Source organism: Schistocerca nitens, chromosome 9, assembly GCF_023898315.1.
Source record: "Schistocerca nitens isolate TAMUIC-IGC-003100 chromosome 9, iqSchNite1.1, whole genome shotgun sequence".
Taxonomy (NCBI): domain Eukaryota; kingdom Metazoa; phylum Arthropoda; class Insecta; order Orthoptera; family Acrididae; genus Schistocerca; species Schistocerca nitens.
The window spans coordinates 205,325,021-205,346,629 of NC_064622.1; the positions used below are offsets into that span (position 1 = coordinate 205,325,021).

A 21,609-nucleotide genomic window follows, 5' to 3' on the forward strand; every position below is an offset into this window, starting at 1 on the left:
TGACTTCATTCGCTGTGGTTGGAAGTAACATCATTGTATTTAGTGCAACTTTATGTACAAGTGTTATATGAGGGGCATTTGAAAAGCCCATGCAAAAATAAAAACTACTTACATGTTTGGGGTAAACCTTTTTTATCTTTAAACATAGTCTCCTTTTAGACTTATACACTTCGTCCAACACTGTTCTAATTTGCTGATCCCTTCCGAATAATAGGAATTGTCCAAGTCTGCAAAATAGCTATTAGTTGCTGCAATCACCTACTCGTTTGAATAAAATCTTTGTCCCACCAGCCATTTCTTCACATTGGGGAACAAATAGTAGTCCAACGGAGCCAAGTCTGGAGAATACGGGGGATGTGAAATGAGTTGGAATCCTATTTCTATTAATTTTGTGACCACAACTGCTGAGGTGTGTGCTGGTGCATTGTCGTGATGGAAAAGGACTTTTTTGCGGTCCGATCGCTGGCGTTTTTCTTGCAGCTCGGTTTTCAAGCCATCCAATAACGATGAATGATATTCACCTGTAATAGTTTTACCCTTTTCCAGATAGTCGATGAGGATTATCCCTTGCAAATCCCAAAAGACAGTTGCTATAACCGTTCTGGCCGAAGGAATGGTCTTTGCCTTTTTTTGGTGCAGATTCTCCCTTAGTAACCCATTGTTTAGGTTGTTATTTCGTCTCAGGAGTATAGTAATGTACCCATGTTTCATCAACAGTGACAAAATTACACTTAAAGTCCTGCAGATTCTTCCTGAACAGCTGCAAACCATCCTTGCAACACTTCACATGATTCCATTTTTGATCAAGCATGAGCAATCGTGGAAACCATCTTGCAGATAGCTTTCTCATGTCCTAATGTTTATGCTAAATATTATGTACCCATTCATTCAAGATGCCCACAGCACTAGCAACCTCATGCACCTTAACTCTTCTGACATCCATCACCATATCATAGATTTTATCAATGATTTCTGGAGTCGTAACCTCCACAGGGCGTCCAGAACGTTCAGCTTCACTTGTGTCCATATGGCCACTCCAAAAATTTTGAAACCACTTTAAACTGTTCTAATCAAAGCTGCAGAGTTACTATAATGTTTCTCAAGTTTCTCTTTAGTCTCCTGAGGCGTTTTGCCTTTCATAAAGTAATGTTTTATCACCACACGAAATTCTTTTTCGTCCATTTTTTGACAATCATTTGACTTCCTTGATTCACACCAATGCCAAACACAAAGAAATAGACCAATATGGCTGAAACTTGGTGTGCGTTCTTTCCAAAGATGCTACTAACTAAACATGACCTCAATACGTGCCGGTGGTGCCATCTCTCAGACTTTGCACGGACTTTTCAAATGCCCCTCATATTTCTTTGGGGGAATTTTTGCTGTAACTTCTCTGTAATACTTGAAAATTGCTCATTTACATAGTTTGCTAAGTGTTTTGGATCATTTATTACCTTAGCCCCCTCCCTTAGCAGTATGTTCTTTGCCTCTCCTTGTTTCCTTTTTTATAGCATCACACACTGTTTTGCTTTTATTCTCTGCATTATATATTATTTTCTCATTAAATGGCTTTTTTGCAGCAATCAGCACCTTCCTATAGATCTTTTTGTATCTAAGAGAGAAATTTAAGAATTCTGGATCATTGCAACTCTTTTTCATGGAACTGAGGTATTTAAGTGTTTGGGAGGACTTCTTAATACCTGTTGTTATACATCTGTTTTTGTGAGATGTTGATACAGACATGCATATTTTTGGAAATGCCTTTTCAAAGTCCAGTTTAAATAATGTGGAGAATTTAGAGAATTTCATATTCACATTGGTTTCCTTATACACTTCATCCCAGCTTTGTTTTGCAAGTTCCTTTGAAAAATCTTTTATTTTGATTTCTGATAGATGTCATTTGTAGGCTTGTAGTTTAGGGAATGGTTCAATGCCTGATTTTACTGTTGTTATTTGACAGAGACGGTCTGATAGTCTGAGATCTTTTACAGCTACATCACATTTTTCTCTGTCCATATTTGTGACCACATGGTCAACTACTGATGCAGTCATTGTAGTAACCCTTGTTGCACTATTGGCCAATAGGGACATACCAAAACTTTGAAAGATATTTATGAAGGTGCTGCTGGATTCATTTACGATAATAGTGTTGATGTTAATGTCCCCACAAAGAATTATGTTGACCTTTGTACTTGAGACTTTATCCAGAACTTCTGTTAATTTATTGAAAAAAGTGTCCACTCTACCACTGGGAGATCTATCCTCACATAAAATGATTAATTTCTTGGTGATATCAAGCCCTATTAAATGAATATCTGATATCTCAAAGTGTTTGCTTCACTTGCTGTACTGAGGCCATGTCTTGATTTGAACTGTGCTCCTTTTCTGATATAAATGCATGATCCTCCACTCCTTGAAGGAGTTCTGCAGTAAGAGTTTGCCCTTCCATAAGATGATAACACTACATGTTGGATTTCTGTCTCTCTACACAAGTGCTCAGTAACACAAATTACTGTGCAGTTCAAAGACTGAAGCTCAAATTCTAATAGTTGTATTTTATTTTTTATTGATTGAATGTTTTGGTGGAGGATTGTTAAGTCTGTGAAATGCCCCATGTTACTCTTTCCAATTGTTTGTTTTCCTTTGTGACATATGGTTTGAGCAATTTTTGGAGTGTTAAAATCTGTCTTGTGAGTGATTGTTCAGTATTTTTTGAAGTTCTGGAGATATTCTTTAGGCAAGGGAACCTGTTGTCCGGATTTATCCTAAAAAAATACTTACTTTTCCTACCCATGACAACAGGTATTTGAGATCCACCCCCTATACTTTCATGAATCAGCTGTACCAATCTTCCCTTCACAGTCCTGTTTTGGTGTAGGCCATGCCTAGTAAAACCCCATCTGTTGACAGTCCCAACAGGCACCAGAGAAACATGAGCAAAGTTGGCTGCCCTCAGAGCCATCCCTAACCCCACTTGATTTGCCTCACAGCTCCATCAAGATGTGGCCAATCATGATGCTGGAACAGCTCAACTAGGTGTACGTTGGTGCCATGAGTAAGGGAAGCTATCTCATCCAAGTCACCACTATGTCATATGCCCCATCCCTGTCCAAAATGTTTCCCACCCCACCCACAATCACTACATGGTCCTCTTTTGTAAAGTCCTTACATAAAGACCCTAAGTGCTCTATCACATGACTTAGCCCTGCATTTGGCTTGAAGATACTGGTGGCCTGGTATGCTGCCCCCAAAACTTTCCTGTAACTGAGGGCCTACACCTCGCCCATGGCTACTACCTAGCAGCAGCACTTTCTTCTTGCTAACACTTTGTACACTCCTAGGCTTCTTGGTGTCGGTTGAAATGTGCTGCACATTTTCTGCTCCTTGTTCTACCTCAGGCTCTTCTCCACTTAACTCTGGCAGTGGTAGATACCTGTTTTTGGTGTTGATGATAAACTGTCAGATCGCATTCTCTTTCTTTCTATCCTCCTACCAGCTGCCAGTTCCCAACCACCCTCCTCCGCCCTATTTCCCTTGATCCTTATCAGTTCCTTCCTTGCTTCCTCCAACTGTGCCTGAAGGGCACAGATTTTCCTTCCCTGTTTCGAAATAAAAATGTTCCTGTTGCATACTCTGCAGTTCCAGTAGAGAGCCTCTTCTGTTCTCCCAATATTCTCCCCACTGCAACCCCCCCCCCCCCCCCCCAAGTGAAAATATTTCCTAGATGATTGGCAACAAATATGGTTCAAATGGCTCTGAGCACTATGGGACTTGGCTTCTGAGTCCCCTAGAACTTAGAACTACTTAAACCTAACTAACCTAAGGACATCACACACATCCATGCCCGAGGCCGGATTTGAACCTGTGACCATCGCGGTCGCGCAGTGCCAGACTGTAGCACCTTGAACCGCTCGGTCACTCCGGCCGGCTAGCAACAAATCCCTCTATTTACTAACCTGTAACAGCTCCCACATTTCTCACTCATGGTCAGTTTCGAGAGAACAATTGGGTTTAAAGAATGTTTTAAATTTGTAAAGGATGCGAGACTGGCTGCATGTTAAAAAAAAAAAAAAAAAAAAAAAAAAAAAAAACACTTGGTGCCATGAGTCAGGTTGTTGTTGTTTTTGTACTGATTTAGAGATACAATGACAGAAGAATGAATTAGTAATTTCTTTGCTTTTAAAGAATTTATGTATCAAATGTGTTTGGTCAGGTTTTTAAACGTTTATAACTTGGAAAATTTAGGACTAGATCGCATCTATCTACTAGTAAACATTATGAAATGTGTCAGTTAAATACAATTTAGAAACATTTAATTACACTTTTATTGTGACAATACACACTGATGAAACTAGTATAGATTCTGCTGTGAGTGCAGACATCTTAACAGTAAAATCGTAACCGATGTGCAACCAAACACGAACACCACTGAGACTATTGACAAATTAGGGCAATGAAAGTGCTTCTCTACCAAGGGTTTGAGAAGTGGGTACCATCAGATAGAGGTATTCTCCAAAGACTGTCCAAAAACTGCATTTTTGGTCCCCTGGGCCACTGTGCACAGCTATCAAACTAACTCAAAGCCATAATCAATGAGCCCCTCTCCCCAATGTTCACACTATACAGATGTTCTCCCGCATATTTTTCTGGATTAGCACTTTAGTGGAGTTTAATAGCACTTCAGAAGCTAATTATCTTTCCACAATGGGTATTATTCTAATCTTCTATTATCAGTATTACAGTTTTTTTCAGTTTTGGTAAGGCCACTGCTGTGGGTATCAGATGTGCATCAGAGTGACAATGAAATACTTCCAGATAATATGTAAACCCATTTTGTTATTGTTTAAATAGTAACACTGAAATCCAGTCTTACAGGGACACTGGATATGATAGCAATTATTTCTACTTATAAATGATGTTCTAAATTAGCAGCTTTCTGTAAATTATAGGAGAAATTCCAAATCAGTGTATGTTAGATCCACTAAATAAACAAAATATCATAATATAACCTTGGTGGTTTTAGTTATTTAGGCATTAGGCCATGGTCTAAGGTATGTTTCTGTGCTTAACATTTAGTGCAGAAACATGCCTTAGAACATAGCCTAATATCCAAACAACTAAAGTCACCAGTAATGTAGATTCCAGCATGAGAGCCTGCATTGTATCACAATATAAATTTTCTCTGGTTATTACACTTCATTAAGTCATTCATCAACAGTGTTCAGACTTGTTGTTAGCATTTTTTACAACAACTTTAAGGTGAGATACCTGTCATAGCAGTCCCCATTTGTTCCAATAGGTACATCAAATTCAACCTCATCATAAGCATCATATGGCTGTGTCTTGCGTAGGTCCCACTTAATGCCAGATCCTCTTAGCATCACTCCACTACAACATAAAATCAGGAATGTAGTAAAGTATTTAATTGTAGCTGAGAACTGCATATGATTTCAGTTTTGAAAATAGATTAAAATTCCAGTCACCTGAAGCCATAATTAAGAGCATCTTCAACTGAAACTACCCCAATATCTTTAGTTCTTTTTATCCATATGCGATTAGTTGTAATAACATCTTCAACTTCATCCAGACGCTCTGGAAATTTGCTAACAAATTCATATATATCATCCAAAAGACCAAAGGGGATGTCCTGAAACAAAGTAGCTGTTACACAGTTAACAATCATAACTATTCAAGAATATTTCTTTATGTGAATACATTTATTTATATTTTTACATGACTCAATGGTTGTCTGACATACTTGTACTGTATTCCTTAAATCATCCACCCATTCTCCCAGTTTGCTAAGTATTTATATAGTCTCACACAAGACATAACAGCAACTCTACACAATATGTTACTTTAACGAGAAAGCTGTAGAAACTAACCTGATGGACTCCACCAGGCCGAATGTAAGCAGCATGCAATCTTGCCCCTGATACTCTTTCGTAAAATTCCATCATCTTTTCTCTCTCTTCAAAGAGCCAGAAGAGTGGTGTCATTGCTCCAACATCAAGCATGTGGGAAGCTGTGGCTACAATATGATTCAGAAGGCGAGTTATCTCTGCAAAAAGAACTAGAAGCACCAACAAATAAAATTTATCAATATGGCCCACAAAAAATTATCAATTCAATAAAAAAAATTAACATTATTTTTTAAAAACAAGAACACAATTTTAAGTTGCTTATCTTACTGTTTGACATTATCTGCCTGTATTAACAGTGTGTTTCCATAATGATGATACAAACTTTCAAGGATGACAGAGAAGGGCATGTGTATTAGTTTGTGATTTGTAATTTTGGCCTAGAAATGACTAAGTCAAAAGTTATAAGTGAGACAGAAAATTTCAAATTTTTCTTGGTCTGCTCATAATAATAACAATTCATGTAGCGATATTTTTTTTAGTACCTTTATTTATCTATGTAACTTACACAGGGTGCTATAATCACAACAGTTGTCCCTCAACATCTATGAAGGCATAATATCACTGCACAAAGTTGCGTCATACATGCTAGAACAACACCAACATTGTTTAAATGATGTCACAGAGAGCAAGAGTTCTTCGTAGGAGCTCATGGCATGTGTCTCATACAGAAGACTTGACACACGACTCTACAAGAAGGGATTAAGTGGAGTCAAATTAGGTGAGTAAGTTGCCAATAAAACAATTCCACTTGGCCAATTTCCCTTAACTATTTGGAATAATCTTGGAAATATTTTGTGTTGTATGGTCTGCTATGTGGCTTGATACAATGTCATCTTCCACACAGTATCCATTTTTTGCCCATACATGAAAATCATGTAGGCCTATGCTAATTCTGTTATCATGAACATCATCATGTTTTGGGGTGGTTGACTGTACAGATTAGAGACTAGATTAGATTAGTTTTCGTTCCATAGATCCGTGCTGTGAAGATCTTCGTGGATGTGGAACATGTAAATTTTTTTTTTTTAAGCTGAAATAACAATACTAATAGTATGAATATATACAATACATCATTTGTTTCTATTAAAAAATTCGTCAATGGAGTAGAAGGAGTTGGCCACTAGTAAGTCTTTCAGGCTCCTTTTAAACTGATCTTTATTTGTAACTAAATTTTTTATGTTTACTGGCAAATTATTGAAGATGAGTGTTCCTGAGTAGTGGGCCCCTTTTTGAACTAGAGTAAGTGCTTTTAAGTCCTTGTGCAGATCATTTTTGTTCCTGGTATTGTATGTATGAACTGAGCTGTTTGTTGGAAAAAGAGATATATTATTTAGGACAAATTTCATTAAGGAGTAAATATACTGAGAGGCAGTAGTTAGTATACCCAGTTCTTTGAAGAGGTTTCTACAGGACGTCCGTGAATTTACTCCACAAATAATACGTATTACACGCTTTTGGACTCTGAAAACTTTGGTTTGGCTTGAAGAGTTACCCCAAAATATTATACCATATGACATTATGGAATGAAAGTAGGCAAAGTATGCAAGCTTTTTCATTTTTATGTCGCCTATGTCTGCTAACACTCGAATTGCAAATACAGATTTGTTAAGGCGTTTCTGCAGTTCTGTGGTGTGCTCTTCCCAACTGAATTTATTATCAAGTTGTAATCCCAGGAATTTAAGACTGTCAACCTCTTCTATCTGCTCTTGCTTCGTATTTTATGCATATGCTGGGTGGAAACCTCTTACAGGTTCTGAATTGCATATAGTGAGTCTTTTCGAAGTTTAATGTCAGTGAGTTGGCTTTAAACCATTTATTAATATCCATGAAAATATCATTAGCAGATCTTTCTAGAACTACACTTGACATACTATTTATTGCTATACTTGTGTCATCTGCAAACAAAATGAACTCTGCTTCTGGCAGTGTAACTGATGAGAGATCATTAATGTACACAAGAAAAAGCAATGGCCCTAAGATGGATCCCTGTGGGACACACATGTAATTTCTTCCCATTCTGATGATGATGACTTAATTCACTAGTCCCTTGCACTGACACCCTTTGTTTCCTGTTAGTGAGGTATGACTTGAACCATTTTGCAGCACTGCCCGTGACACCATAGAATTCTTTTTTACTTAAAATGATGTTGTGGTTCACACAATCAAATGCCTTTGACAAATCACAGAAAATACCTGCTGCTTGTAATTTGTTATTTAATGAATTAAGTACATTTTCACTGTAGGTGTAAATAGCCTTCTCGATATCAGAACGCTTCAGAAATCCAAACTGTGTTCTTGATAATATGTTATTTGTGGTCAGATGGTTGAGCAGCTGCCTGTACATTACTTTTTCTAAAATTTTTGAGAATGTTGGCAAAAGTGAAATCGGTCTGTAGTTTGATGGTATCTTTTTATCCCCTTTCTTGAATAGATGCTTAAAATCTGCATATTTTAGCCAGTCAGGAAATGTCCCAGTTATAATTGACTGGTTAAACAAGTAACTTAGAATTGTACTAAACTCACAAGAACATGCCTTAATTAACTTTGTTGATATTTCATCGTACCCACTAGAATGCTTTGTTTTTAAAGATTTTATTATGGACATTATTTCTTTTGGTGAAGTGAGTGATGTATTCATGTACTTGAAGCTATTTGTGAACGCTAGTTTCAGATATTCAAGGGCATTATTTACTGATCCTGAAAGTCCCATTCTATCAGTAAAGTACTTGTTAAATAGATTTGCCACACTATGCCCATCAGTTACTAATGTGTCATCTACCCTTAGTGCTCTCCTGTTCCTTTCTGGTTCTACCAGTCTGCTCTTTCACTATATCCCATATTGTTTTCATTTTGTTCCCTGACATTGCTATCTTCTTCTCGTAGTGCATTTGTTTAGACGTCTGAATTACTTTTTTTAATGTTTTACAGTATTTCTTGTATTTAGCGAAATCATCAGCACTGGAGCTATTCTTGGTCGACAGATACATTTTCCTTTTTGTCTTACAGGAAATCTTTATTCCCTTTGTAATCCATGGTTTTATTATAGACTTATGTTTAATTTGAGTAACTTTTAGAGGAAAACAGTTTTCAAACATGGTACTGACATTGTTCATGAATGTGTTATATTTTTCATTCATGTCATGAGCACTATAAACATCTTTCCAGTTCATATCTTTGAGCAGTTTTCTAAAACACTCAATTTTTGGTTGATTGACTACTCTCCTGTACTCAGATTTAGCAGTCTTGATAATCTGCTTAGAATTTACATCTAAAACAGGAGCTGCATGTCATGATCTGATAGTCCATTTATAACAGGTTTTATGATATGATTTTGTTCCTTTGGTTTGTCTATAAAAATGTTATCAATGGCTGTCCTTGAGGATTTAGTGATCCTAGTTGGAAAGTTTACAGTGTGAGTTAGATTGAATGACAACATTACTAACTGCAGTGAATGTTTACTGGAAGATTGCATTAGAAAATCTGTATTAAAGTCACCAGCAATCAAAATTTCTTTGTTTCTTCCTGTTAAATAACCCAAAAGAGCTTCTAGATGATCTAAGAATAGATTATAATTTCCTGCAGGTTCTCAGTAAATAGTTATTATTATATAGGATCTGTTATGGAACTCTACTTCTGTTGCACATGCTTCTAGATGCTGCTCTAAACAGAATTTATTAATGTCAATGTTCTTGACTTTATGGCAGTTTGATAAATGTGACAACTCCTCCTCCATCCATATCTACTCTGCAGAAGTAGGAAGCTAGCTTAAATCCTGAAATGTCTAACATATCTATATTAGTGGTCACTTGATGTTCAGACAGGCAGATTATGTCAATTTCGTTAGATCAATTCATTTCATTGATACAAATGAGTAGTTCATCAACTTTATTTCTAAGTCCCGGAATGTTCTGGTGTAATAAAGATAACTGATACTGCATACTAATGGGATTGTAACTGCTTTGGCGAAGATGAACTGGCAGTTTCTGATTACTTTCTGTTAAACACTGTTTAAATGGAGGCTGTATGATCAAATCTGACTCATGTTCATCTGTTTTCTCAAACTGAGTGTGTCTGCCAATCTCTCTTAAAATTCGTTTTCTTTCCCCCTTCCCTATCCCAAAAAAGGCATCCCTCTGACACCTGTGACCATTGGTATTTTACCACTTGTGCCAGTGTCCCCGCTTAAGTTTTCTGCAATCAACCCAGACAGTTTTCCCTTCAACTTGTTAACACATCTTGCAGTCTTACATATCTTTGCACAAAGACTTACCAATTCAGAGTATATGCAATGCATTTCTGCATATGCACCTGCATCTGTACTCTGCAGATCACTGTGATGTACATGGTAGAGGGTACATCCCACTATACCAGTTATTAGGATTTTTCCTGGTGCATTCATGTATGGAGTGTGGAAAGAATGATTGTTTAAATCCCTCAGTTTGTGCTGTAATTAAACTAATCTTGTTGTCACAATCCCTACTTGGATGATATGCAGAGTATTGTAGTTTATTCCCAGAGTTATCACTTAAAGTTGGCGCTTGAAACTTTGTGAGTAGGCTTTCTCTGAATAGTTTCTCTCTCTTTCTTCGACAGTCTGCCAAGCCAGTTCTTTCATCACCTTTGTAACACTCTGCTGCAGGTCAAACAAACCTGTGACCATTGGTGCTGCACTTCTCTGTATGTGTTCAGTATCCCCCTGTTAGTCCTATCTGGGACAGGCCCCACACACTTGAGCTATATTCTAGAATCTATTGCACAAGTGATTTATAAACAGTCTCCTTTGTAGACTGATTATATCCTCCTTGTATTCTACCAATAAACCAAAGTCTGCTACCTGCTTTACCCACAACTGAGCCTATGTGATCATTCCACCTCATGTCCCTACTAAGTGTTACACTCAGGTATTTGTGTGAGTTTACAGTTTCCAAATCCAACTATCTGATATTATATTCATAGGATACTATGTTTTTTCATATTCTGAAGTACACAGTTTTACATTTCTGAACATTTAAAGCAAGTTTCCAATCTTTGCCCCATTTTGATAACTTATCATTATAGACGAGTGCATCACGTGTGAGAAGTCTGGGACGATTAATATTAATATAAAACATGAACAGCAATATCAAAACATGCTTCCATGGGGCACACCAGAAGTTACTTCTAGATAATATTTTGATGACTCTTCCCATCTAAGATAATATGCTGTGTCCTCCCTACCAAAAAATCCTAAATCCAGACACAAATTTTGCTTGATATCCCACAAGATTATACTTTTGATACTGAGCATAGATGTGATACTGAGTCAAATGCTTTTTGGAAATCAAGAAATACTGTGTCTACATGACTGCTTTTATCAAAAGCTTTCCATTATGTCGTGTGAGAAAAGTGCAAGTTGGGTTCCACAAAGTCAATGTTTTTTGGAATCCATGCTGGTTGACATGGTGGAGTTCATTCTGTTTGAAATATCTCATTGTGTTTGTAGTTGAGAATACATTCTAAGATTCTTCAACAAATTTATGTCAAGTGTACTGGACAGTAGTTTTGTGGTTCACTTCTATCTAGTTTTGTGGTTCACTTCTATCACCCTTCTTGTAAGTTGTTGTAACCTGTGCTTTCTCCCAATTATTGGGCATAGGCTTTTTTCCCCCTATCGCCACCCTTCATGAAGTACATCAACTTGTTGGTCAGGCTAGCCTACCCTGCAATGTTGGGTAGCTACATTAACATATACAGGGTGTTACAAAAAGGTACGGCCAAACTTTCAGGAAACATTCCTCTCACACAAATAAAGAAAAGATGTTATGTGGACGTGTGTCCGGAAACACTTAATTTCCATGTTAGAGCTCATTTTAGTTGCAACAGTATGTACTGTACTTCCTCGATTCACCACCAGTTGGCCCAATTGAAGGAAGGTAATGTTGACTTCGGTGCTTGTGTTGACATGCGACTCATTGCTCTACAGTACTAACATCAAGCACATCAGTACATAGCATCAACAGGTTAGTGTTCATCACGAACGTGGTTTTGCAGTCAGTGCAATGTTTACAAATGTGGAGTTGGCAGATGCCCATTTGATGTATGGATTAGCACGGGGCAATAGCCGTGGCGCGGTACGTTTGTATCAAGATAGATTTCCAGAACGAAGGTGTCCCAACAGGAAGACATTCGAAGCAATTGATCGGCATCTTAGGGTGCATGGAACATTCCAGCCTACGATTCGCAACTGGGGAAGACCTAGAACAACACCTGCAATGGACGAGGCAAGTCTTCGTGCAGTTGACAATAACCCTAAGGTCAGCGTCAGAGAAGATGCTGCTGTACAAGGTAACGTTGACCACGTCACTGTATGGAGAGTGCTACGGGAGAACCAGTTGTTTCCGTACCATGTACAGCGTGTGCAGGCACCATCAGCAGCTGATTGGCCTCCACGGGTACACTTCAGTGAATGGTTCATCCAACAATGTGTCAATCCTCATTTCAGTGCAAATGTTCTCTTTACAGATGAGGCATCATTCCAACGTGATCAAATTGTAAATTTTCACAATCAACATGTGTGGGCTGACGAGAATCTGCACGCAATTGTGCAATCACGTCATCAACACAGATTTTCTGTGAACGTTTGGGCAGGCATTGTTGATGATGTCTTGATTGGGCCCCATGTTCTTCCACCTATGCTCAATGAAGCACGTTATCATGATTTCATATGGGATAGTCTGCCTGTGCCGCTAGAACATGTGCCTTTACAAGTACGACACAACATGTGATTCATGCACGATGGAGCTCCTGCACATTTCAGTCAAAGTGTTTGTACGCTTCTCAACAACAGATTCGGTGACTGATGGATTGGTAGAGGCGGACCAATTCCATGGCCTCTACGCTCTCCTTACCTCAACCCTCTTGACTTTCATGTATGGGGGCATTTGAAAGCTCTTGTCTACGCAACCCCCGTACCAACAAATGTAGAGACTCTTCGTGCTCGTATAGTGGATGGCTGTGATACAATAAGCCGTTCTCCAGGGCTGCATCAGCGCATCAGGGATTCCATGCGACGGAGGGTGGATGCATGTATTCTCGCTAATGGAGGACATTTTGAACATTGCCTGTAACAAAGTGTTTGAAGTCACGCTGGTACGTTCTGTTGCTGTGTGTTTCCATTCCATGATTAATGTGATTTGAAGAGAAGTAATAAAATGATCTCTAACATGGAAAGTAAGCGTTTCCGGACACATGTCCACATAACATATTTTCTTTCTTTATGTGTGAGGAATGTTTCCTGAAAGTTTGGCCGTACCTTTTTGTAACACCCTGTAGATGTATTACACTGTGCAACCAACAAGTAGTAGATTCTACTAGCAGAGTTGATTTGGTACCTTTTAATTGTCATTTCCACAGCATTACCCTTTATCTCATATTGATACAGTTGTCATTCCTTGTCATTCCTGAAAGTATTTATTACAGTCACAAAACACCCTGTATAGCCCACCCACATGAACAGAAGTAGGAATTTGCTGTAAGAAGTTGGGATGGTTAACCACTGCTCAGTTGGGTCGGTAGAACATATGGAAGCTGTTGTTAAATCTCTTGTCCTATAGGTGCTATCTCAGGCATTCAGAAGAAGTGTTACAAACTGAATCACACTTTTTCTACAGAATATAATGTTATTTGAAAAATACTTATTTTTATTCTGGGAAGGAGTCACAATTTAACATCTCATTAATATTACAATCATTATAGGTGGTGTGCAACTAGAACTGGGGAAGGATGGGGAAATAAACAACATGTGGTCTCCCATATGGAAAACACCGACAAGAAGGGGGGGACATGTTGACAGGATGTGTTAAGACATCAAGGAGCAACTTTCATGGTACTAGAGAGAGAAATACACTACTGGCCATTAAAATTGCTACACCACAAAGATGACATGCTACAGACGCAAACTTTAACTGACAGGAAGAAGATGCTGTGATATGCAAATGATTAGCTTTTCAGAGCATTCACACAAGGTTGGCTCCGGTGGCGACACCTACAACATGCTGACATGAGGAAAGTTTCCAATCGATTTCTCACACACAAACAGCAGTTGACCGGCGTTGCCTGGTGAAACGTTGTTGTGATGCCTCGTGTATGGAGGAGAAATGTGTACCATCATGTTTCCGACTTTGATAAAGGTTGGATTGTAGCCTATCGCGATTGCGGTTTATCGTATTGCGACATTGCTGCTCGTGTTGGATGAGATCCAATGACTGTTAGCAGAATATGAAATCGGTGGTTTCAGGGGGGTAATATGGAATGCCATGCTGGATCCCAATGGCCTCATATCACTAGCAGTCGAGATGACAGGCATCTTATCCGCATGGCTGTAATGGATTGTGCAGCCATGTCTCAATCCCTGAGTCAACAGATGGGGATGTTTGCAAGACAACAACCATCTGCATGAACAGTTCGATGACCTTTGCAGCAGTATGGGCTATCAGCTCGGAGACCATGGCTGTGGATACCCTTGACGCTGCATCATAGACAGGAGCACCTGCGATGGTGTACTCAACGACGAACCTGGGTGCTCGAATGGCAAAACGTCATTTTTTCAGATGAATCGAGGTTCTGTTTACAGCATCATTACGGTCGCATCCATGTTTGGCGACATCGCGGTGAACGACGAACCTGGGTGCTCGAATGGCAAAACATCATTTTTTCGGATGAATCCAGGTTCTGTTTACAGCATCATTACGGTCGCATCCATGTTTGGCGACATCGCGGTGAACGCACATTGGAAGCGTGTATTCGTCATTGCCATACTGGCATATCACCCGGCGTGATGGTATGGGGTGCCATTGGTTACACATCTCGGTCACCTCTTGTTCGCATTGATGGCACTTTGAACAGTGGACATTACATTTCAGATGTTTTACAAACCATGGGTCTACCCTTCATTCGATCCCTGCAAAAACCTACATTTCAGCAGGATAATGCACGACCGCATGTTTCAGGTTCTGTACAGGCCTTTCTGGATACAGAAAATGTTCAACTGCTGCCCAGGCAAGCACATTCTCCAGATCGCTCACCAATTGAAAACATCTGGTCAATGGTGGCCGAGCAACTAGCACATCACATTACGCCAGTAACTACTCTTGATAAACTGTGGTATCGTGTTGAAGCTGCATGGGCAGCTGTACCTGTACATGCCATCCCAGCTCTGTTTGACTCAATGCCCAGGCATATCAAGGCCATTATTACGGCCAGAGGTGGTTGTTCTGGTACTGATTTCTCAGGATCTATGCACCCAAATTGCGTGAAAATGTAATCAGAAGTCAGTTCTAGTATGATATATTTGTCCAATGAATACCCGTTTATCATCCGCATTTCTTCTTGGTGTAGCAATTTTAATGGCCAGTAGTGTAGAACGTAAAAACTGTAACGGTTGACATAGATTTGAATGTGCCCAACAAATAGCTGGGGATGTGGGGTGCAAGTGCTACTCTGAGATGAAGGTGCTGGTGTAAGAGACTAATTTGTAGTAGGCTGCAATCAAATCAGCCACGAAGATTGATGACTCAAAGAGAAAACTGAGATAATCTTGGTTTACTTTTATATAGTCAATAATTTTATGATATGATGTTTTCTGTAGCATAAATTTAGGCATAAAAGTTCATGTAACTCGGATGGTAGGTTTGAACATACATGGTGGTCAGAAACAATCTGAAAAGCTTGTTAGGGTGTTCCAGGGTAGGTTGTCCTGATTAATAACTGTTAAGAGAAAAGTAACATGTTGCACCATTTCCAAGTTAATTAGCCTTGAAGTTACCCAGTCAGGCCATTGTGCAAGCAAATTCAAATGACTCACCAGAGGTAGTGTCAATAAATGTGTTCATTTGGTTTCCTAAAACCAAACAAGAGAGCAATACAAAAATTGGACATGGGATGATAGTAAGGCTCGAACCAGAACCAACGGCTGAGCAGTCTCGTATGCTATCACCTACACCATGAGAAGAACTGACACTAATTGTATCTGGTGGACCACTTGAATTTGTTGCAGCAGACTGATTGGCTAACTTCAATGCTAATTAACTCAGAAACATATCTAATTTTTTTGCTTAAGAATCATTTCTCAGCACAACCTATCCTGCAACACCCTTACCAGCTTTTCAGACTGTGCACGAACACCCCATATATGACTTACCCTAATGATGTTACATCATATTTTTACATTCTGCAGTTTGATTGTGCTATGAGTCAGTGATATGTAAGCATATTGGGCAATCTGAAATATTACATTACACATTTATTTTAATAGAAACCCAAGTTTTCTGAAAATATAGTATGGGAATTATGTGTTCAGTTCCGTCATTCAAGAGCCTAATTTTGTGAGTGTTTTTGTGGTGAGCACCATGTTTCCAAAGTGAGTGATGGGATTTAGATTTTTTTCCTATATCTACTCAGTTACCTCCACACTTGTTGCATTCTGTCCTTTATATGATTTGTGTAACAAAGAACAGAAGCTTTCCTGTATGAATTCACTACATAACAAAGTTCAGGAAAGAGAAAAAATTAAAATTCAAGAATTTGACACGAATCATATTTGGATGCAGTAATTTAAAATAAAAAATTGGAAATTTAAAAATGCACTTGAAACAAGTATTTACACAACTTTGGCAATATTTCTGATCATTTATAATGTGAATTAGTACTGACCAGTACTGTTATAAGTGCTACTCTGACAGACAGGAGAAATTTAAGTTGCAACTGTGATGTGTTTATTATTCAATAAACTGTATCTGTCACAGAAAAATGACATAATTTGTGATGTAAGAAGTAACTGCAGTTGAATCACAATGTTCACTGAATGATGATCCAAAACTAGGTGTACAAAAAGATGAACTCAAAATATGCTTGTAGCACTCTTGCTGTTGTTAAAGTATTACACAAATGCAAAGTCTAAAAGACTCTTGATAATTAATGATTTTATTTAAATAAATAACAGTGATTAAAGATAGGAAGGTGACTGTGGTAAATATGTGTATCTGTGATACAACACCAAGCCACAGCAGCAACAGTGCAGTGCACTGAACACTTTCAGCAGCGTTCACTGCTACAACACAAAAAGAAAAATGTAACCCTTGTAATTCATCACTGAAGTTGTCAGAGACTCAAAGATGCATGTAACATGCAATCTCAATAACCTTTGCTCTTTTATGCATTAAAATAAAATATCTGAATGGTGGAGGAGTGATTGTCAAATTACAATTGAAATTGTTTCTTTTGGACTACTGCTGTAAATCCATGAATGAATTTTTCATTATAACTGCTAGAATGTGTACTATAGAAACCAAATGCGTTTATTTTATTGTTAAAGTCAAATGTGTTTCATAAGTAATGTGAGTAGTTTCTGCAGTGACACACGTGCATACTTTCAATACATTCAAAAGGCCGCATCTGCGGCATTGGGTAGTGCTGTATTATCGTGTGTGTGTGTGTGTGTGTGTGTGTGTGTGTGTGTGTGTGTGCGTGCGTGTGCACGCATGTGAAAAAGAGAGAGAGAGAGAGAGAGAGAGAGAGAGAGAGAGAGAATCACTGACAGAGCCCGCCTTGGGCTCCAGTTTATTTGCGGGTATCTGCGCTACATTCTGCCTCAGTTCTCTATGTATGTTGCTATAGCTCTTTGTGTACATAACTGGTTCCTGCTGACTGTTGCTTTAACACTGCGTTCAAGTTGTTAATGCTTCTGCATAATAAAATTGTGATCCGTCTGTTGGTCATGTTGTACCGACACCAAATTACAACATGATTGGTGACAGGAGTGGTCCTGCTTTCTGCACAAATTTCTACTTGGGTTGGTCCTCCATTTATTCTCATGAAAGCTGATGGTGTTACAGAGGACATTTTACGTCAGTTGGTTGAACAGCAAGAATCATTTGCCTTGGCATTGCACCACCAATCACAGGCACTGGACAATCAAACTCTGGTACTTCAATCATTGGCATCTGCTTTGCCTAGTCAGCATGTTCCTCCATCTGTGTCACCTGCTGTTTTGCCCTCCATGGCCCCCGTGGTCATCTGCCTCCCTTTTATACATACGATGAGACATACGATGAGTCCATTGAGGAATGGGATGCAAAAGAGACATGTCTGCGATAAGACTTTCTAGCTCTTGGGATTACTGAGGCTATTTTATGTCTTGCCTTGCTCCTTTCATGGAGATCACCAAGAATGGATCAGATCCTACATCAACTCACCGCTTTGCAGGATCTGTCTTCTTTAACGTTTGACCAAATGTGTGAGCTTCTTTCACAATACTACTGTTAAGTGGTAAGTGCACCCAAGTTGTTGCAACCCCAGTTGAGTTTTACTATTGCAGGAAGCAACCACATCAATCCTATCAATCATGGGAGGCTGAACTCCATCATGTGTCCAATGTGCATAAAGAGCTGTATGCTGATCAGATGGTGAGAGGTGTTATCATTCATTTAGCTTCAGATTGTGAGCTGTGGGAGTGTGCCCTCCAGTGTGAAACTCAATCCCTCTCCAGAGTTTTAGTTATTTCACAGTCTTTCAAGGTGTCGCACGCTGATGGTAACCAAATTCAGCAATGGCGAGAGGCATCAGCAATACAGCTCTCTCTTCCACACCAAGCTTCAGATAATTTGCAAGGGGAAGACATTGTCATGGCAGTCCAAACACATTCACAGTGTCAAAGGGCAATGTAGCCAGCCTCACTTCCAGCAGCAGCCACAACAACAAAGTAAACAGGCCTGTAAACAGCAAGGTATGCATTCCACATTCCCATCCCGCCCTTATTGTTTCATTAACCATGAGTGCCCAGACTGCCCAAAATGCTGGGCTACCTGTCAAAACTGCAACAGAATAGGTCACACTGCTTCTGTTTGTAATGCAAAAATTCAGCACAATGATCCTGATGTGGATATGGATGTAAACATTATATTGGCTATTTCTGTTGTGTCAAACAAGCTTTTCATTGATGTTGTGGCTTTTCATAAAGTTCTGCACATGCAAATGGATACAGGAGCTGCAGTAACCTTGTTAAACCAACAAACTTATATGGATTTAGTTTCCTACCCACCTCTCCATGTCACAAAAGTTAGTAGATTACAGTAAACAGAGTATTCTTACTCTTGGCCACTTCTCTGCCACAATGACCTATAAGTCAGTAGTCTGGTCACTTACATTTCTTGTTGTAGATAACAAACATATGGAGAATCTTTTTGGATTACATACGTTTAAGTTGTTTGGTTTTACCATTTCAAATAAAGTGAATTTAGTGTCTGAACATGTGCTGTATAGACAGTTAGATGCATTATATTCTGAGCTTCCCTCCTTGTTCTCTCCTGGACTGGGATGTGCCAATAATTTTCAAGTGTACATTACCATGAAACCTGCTGCTCAGCCTCACTTTTTCTGGGCCTGTCCAGTTCCAGTGGCAGTCAGGGAACAAATCAAAGATGAATTAGATCACCTCATAGAGTCCAGCATTGTTTTGCCTATTGCATCAAGTGAATGGTCTACCCCATAGTTATAGTAAAGAGATCGTTGGGCCAATTACGCCTCTGTGGTTGTTTTAAAGTTTCTGTGAATGCACTATCTATAGTGGACAACGCATATTGGATACATACCCAATACCACACCCAAATGAACTCCTTGCAAGGTTATCCAGTAGTCAATATTTCTCAAAAATTGACTAGTCAGATCCAAGTTACAGCTCCCTTTAGACACAGGGTCACAATGTATGTTACTTATCAATACACATTTTGGACTGTACCACTACTTCCTGTTGCCTCTTGGAATTTCCAACACTCCCACCATTTTTCAATGTTTTAGGAACAGATTACAGCATCTGTGCCAGGTTCTGCAAATTATTTGGATGACTGTGTAATTTCCAGTGCCTCCACTGAGTACCATTTACAAAATCTCCATACTCTCTTTTCTGTCCTTCAAGCAGCCGGGTTGAAGTGTACTTTGGGAGAATGTCAATTTTTTCACGCTTATACTATTTATCTTGGGTTTGAAGTTTTTCATGAGAGTCTCAAACCCTTTCATCAATATGTTTCTGCTATTATGTCATGTTGCCTACTACCATAAATTTTTGACTGGGGCGGCAACAATCACGCAGCCATTACATGCATTGCTGCATGAAGGGGCTCAGTTTTGCTGGTCACTGGCTTGTGAAATGGCATTTTCCACCCTTAAGATCATATTGCAGTCTTTGTCCTGCTTTGCGACATACCAACAAGGCCTCAATTCGGTCCTTGTGATGGACACTTCACAGTATGGGTTGGGGGTGGTACTGGCTCATAGATATACCGATGGCACCAAGCGGGCTGTTGATTATGCCTCAAAAATGTAGACCCATGTTTAAACTAGGTATTCTCAATTAGAAAAGGAAGCTTTGGCCATAGCATATGCTGTAAAACAATTTCATGTTTCTCACTGTGGTACCGAATTCCACCTGGTCACCAATCACAAACCATTGGTTTTCTTATTCATTCCTTCTGCATGATTTCCGGATAAAACAGCATATCACATTCAACATTGGGCTCTTTTCCTTTCATGTTATAACTAAGAGATTGATTTCTGCCCTGCGAATCAACACAAATGACAGCACTTTGTGCCACCTTCCAGCCAGTCTGGACCTGGGGTTTGATCAAGAGGAATTGTTGCTTTGTTTCCATATTGATGTTGCCACACAGCACACAGCTGATGATTCCCCTGTAACCAGCACACAGGTCATGAAAGCTGTAGTTTCAGATCCAGTTTTGCGGAAGGCCATAACACTTGCACAACATGGTTGGCTGGATTCACCACCTTCTCATGCATCTTCGTAATTATTACATCTTTCAACACCAATTCTCTGTTGTGGATGTGTTGTGCTTTTAGACACGGATCACACAGCAGCTTGGGTAGTGATTTCATCAGTGCTTCATTTGGAGGTGCTCCATTTATTACATGTAGGTCATTGGGGTGTATCACACACAAACATGTTGGCCCATTGACTTGTGTTGTGGCCCGGTTTGGAGGGCAATGTTACCCACCTGGCTACCTCCTTTTCACAGTGTTCAATGCACTAAGCACCTCCTTGGACACTATTGTCTTCTTGGCCAATACCGTTGCATGCATGGGATCATAGGCATGTGGATTTCACTGGCCATTTTCTCAACACTTATTTGTTACTGTTCATTGACACACATTCTCCTTTTCTGTATGTCATTTGTTGTGTTTCCAAATTCACAACTGCCACTGCTACAGCCTTGTCCAAAATTTTTTCACTTGAATGCTTGCCCACGACATTAGTGTCTGGTAATGGCCCACAATTTTGATTGCAAGAGTTCGCACGGTTTTGCGATTCCCATGGTATCTGTCACATCCTTGCTCCAACATTCCATCCACAATCTAATGATGAGGCCTAGTGTGAACATTCAAAACTCAGAAGAAAAAGGATGTTTCCATCTCTTCACCAATGTTTGCCTTCCATCAGTTTCTCTCCTCTTACTGTTTCAAGCTGTTAGGCAAGAAAAGGCTGGTGGAGTTACTCCACAAGTGCCAGCCAAGGACACTGCTACACCTCCTTCATATTTCTGGACATCAACCCACGCAGCTGCCACACTTCTTCTGGCTGGGTGTGGCTGTCTGGGTGGGCAGTTTCTAACATCACCCTAAATGGATTCCAGGTGTCATC

General features: G+C 39.3%; 1 protein-coding gene across 3 annotated transcripts in view; it reads right to left on the reverse strand.

Moving 5' to 3' along the window:
* LOC126203751 (NADH-ubiquinone oxidoreductase 49 kDa subunit-like) overlaps nt 1-21,609 on the reverse strand; it is a 201,212-nt gene that overhangs the window by 20,509 nt on the left and 159,094 nt on the right. For all 3 annotated transcript variants that reach the window (XM_049938119.1, XM_049938118.1, XM_049938120.1), the window contains 3 exons: nt 5,886-6,073; nt 5,484-5,647; nt 5,269-5,388 (listed from right to left, as the gene is read on the reverse strand). In XM_049938119.1, the coding sequence (XP_049794076.1) occupies nt 5,269-5,388; nt 5,484-5,647; nt 5,886-6,073 (472 nt within the window). The remainder of the gene's footprint in view (nt 1-5,268; nt 5,389-5,483; nt 5,648-5,885; nt 6,074-21,609) is intronic.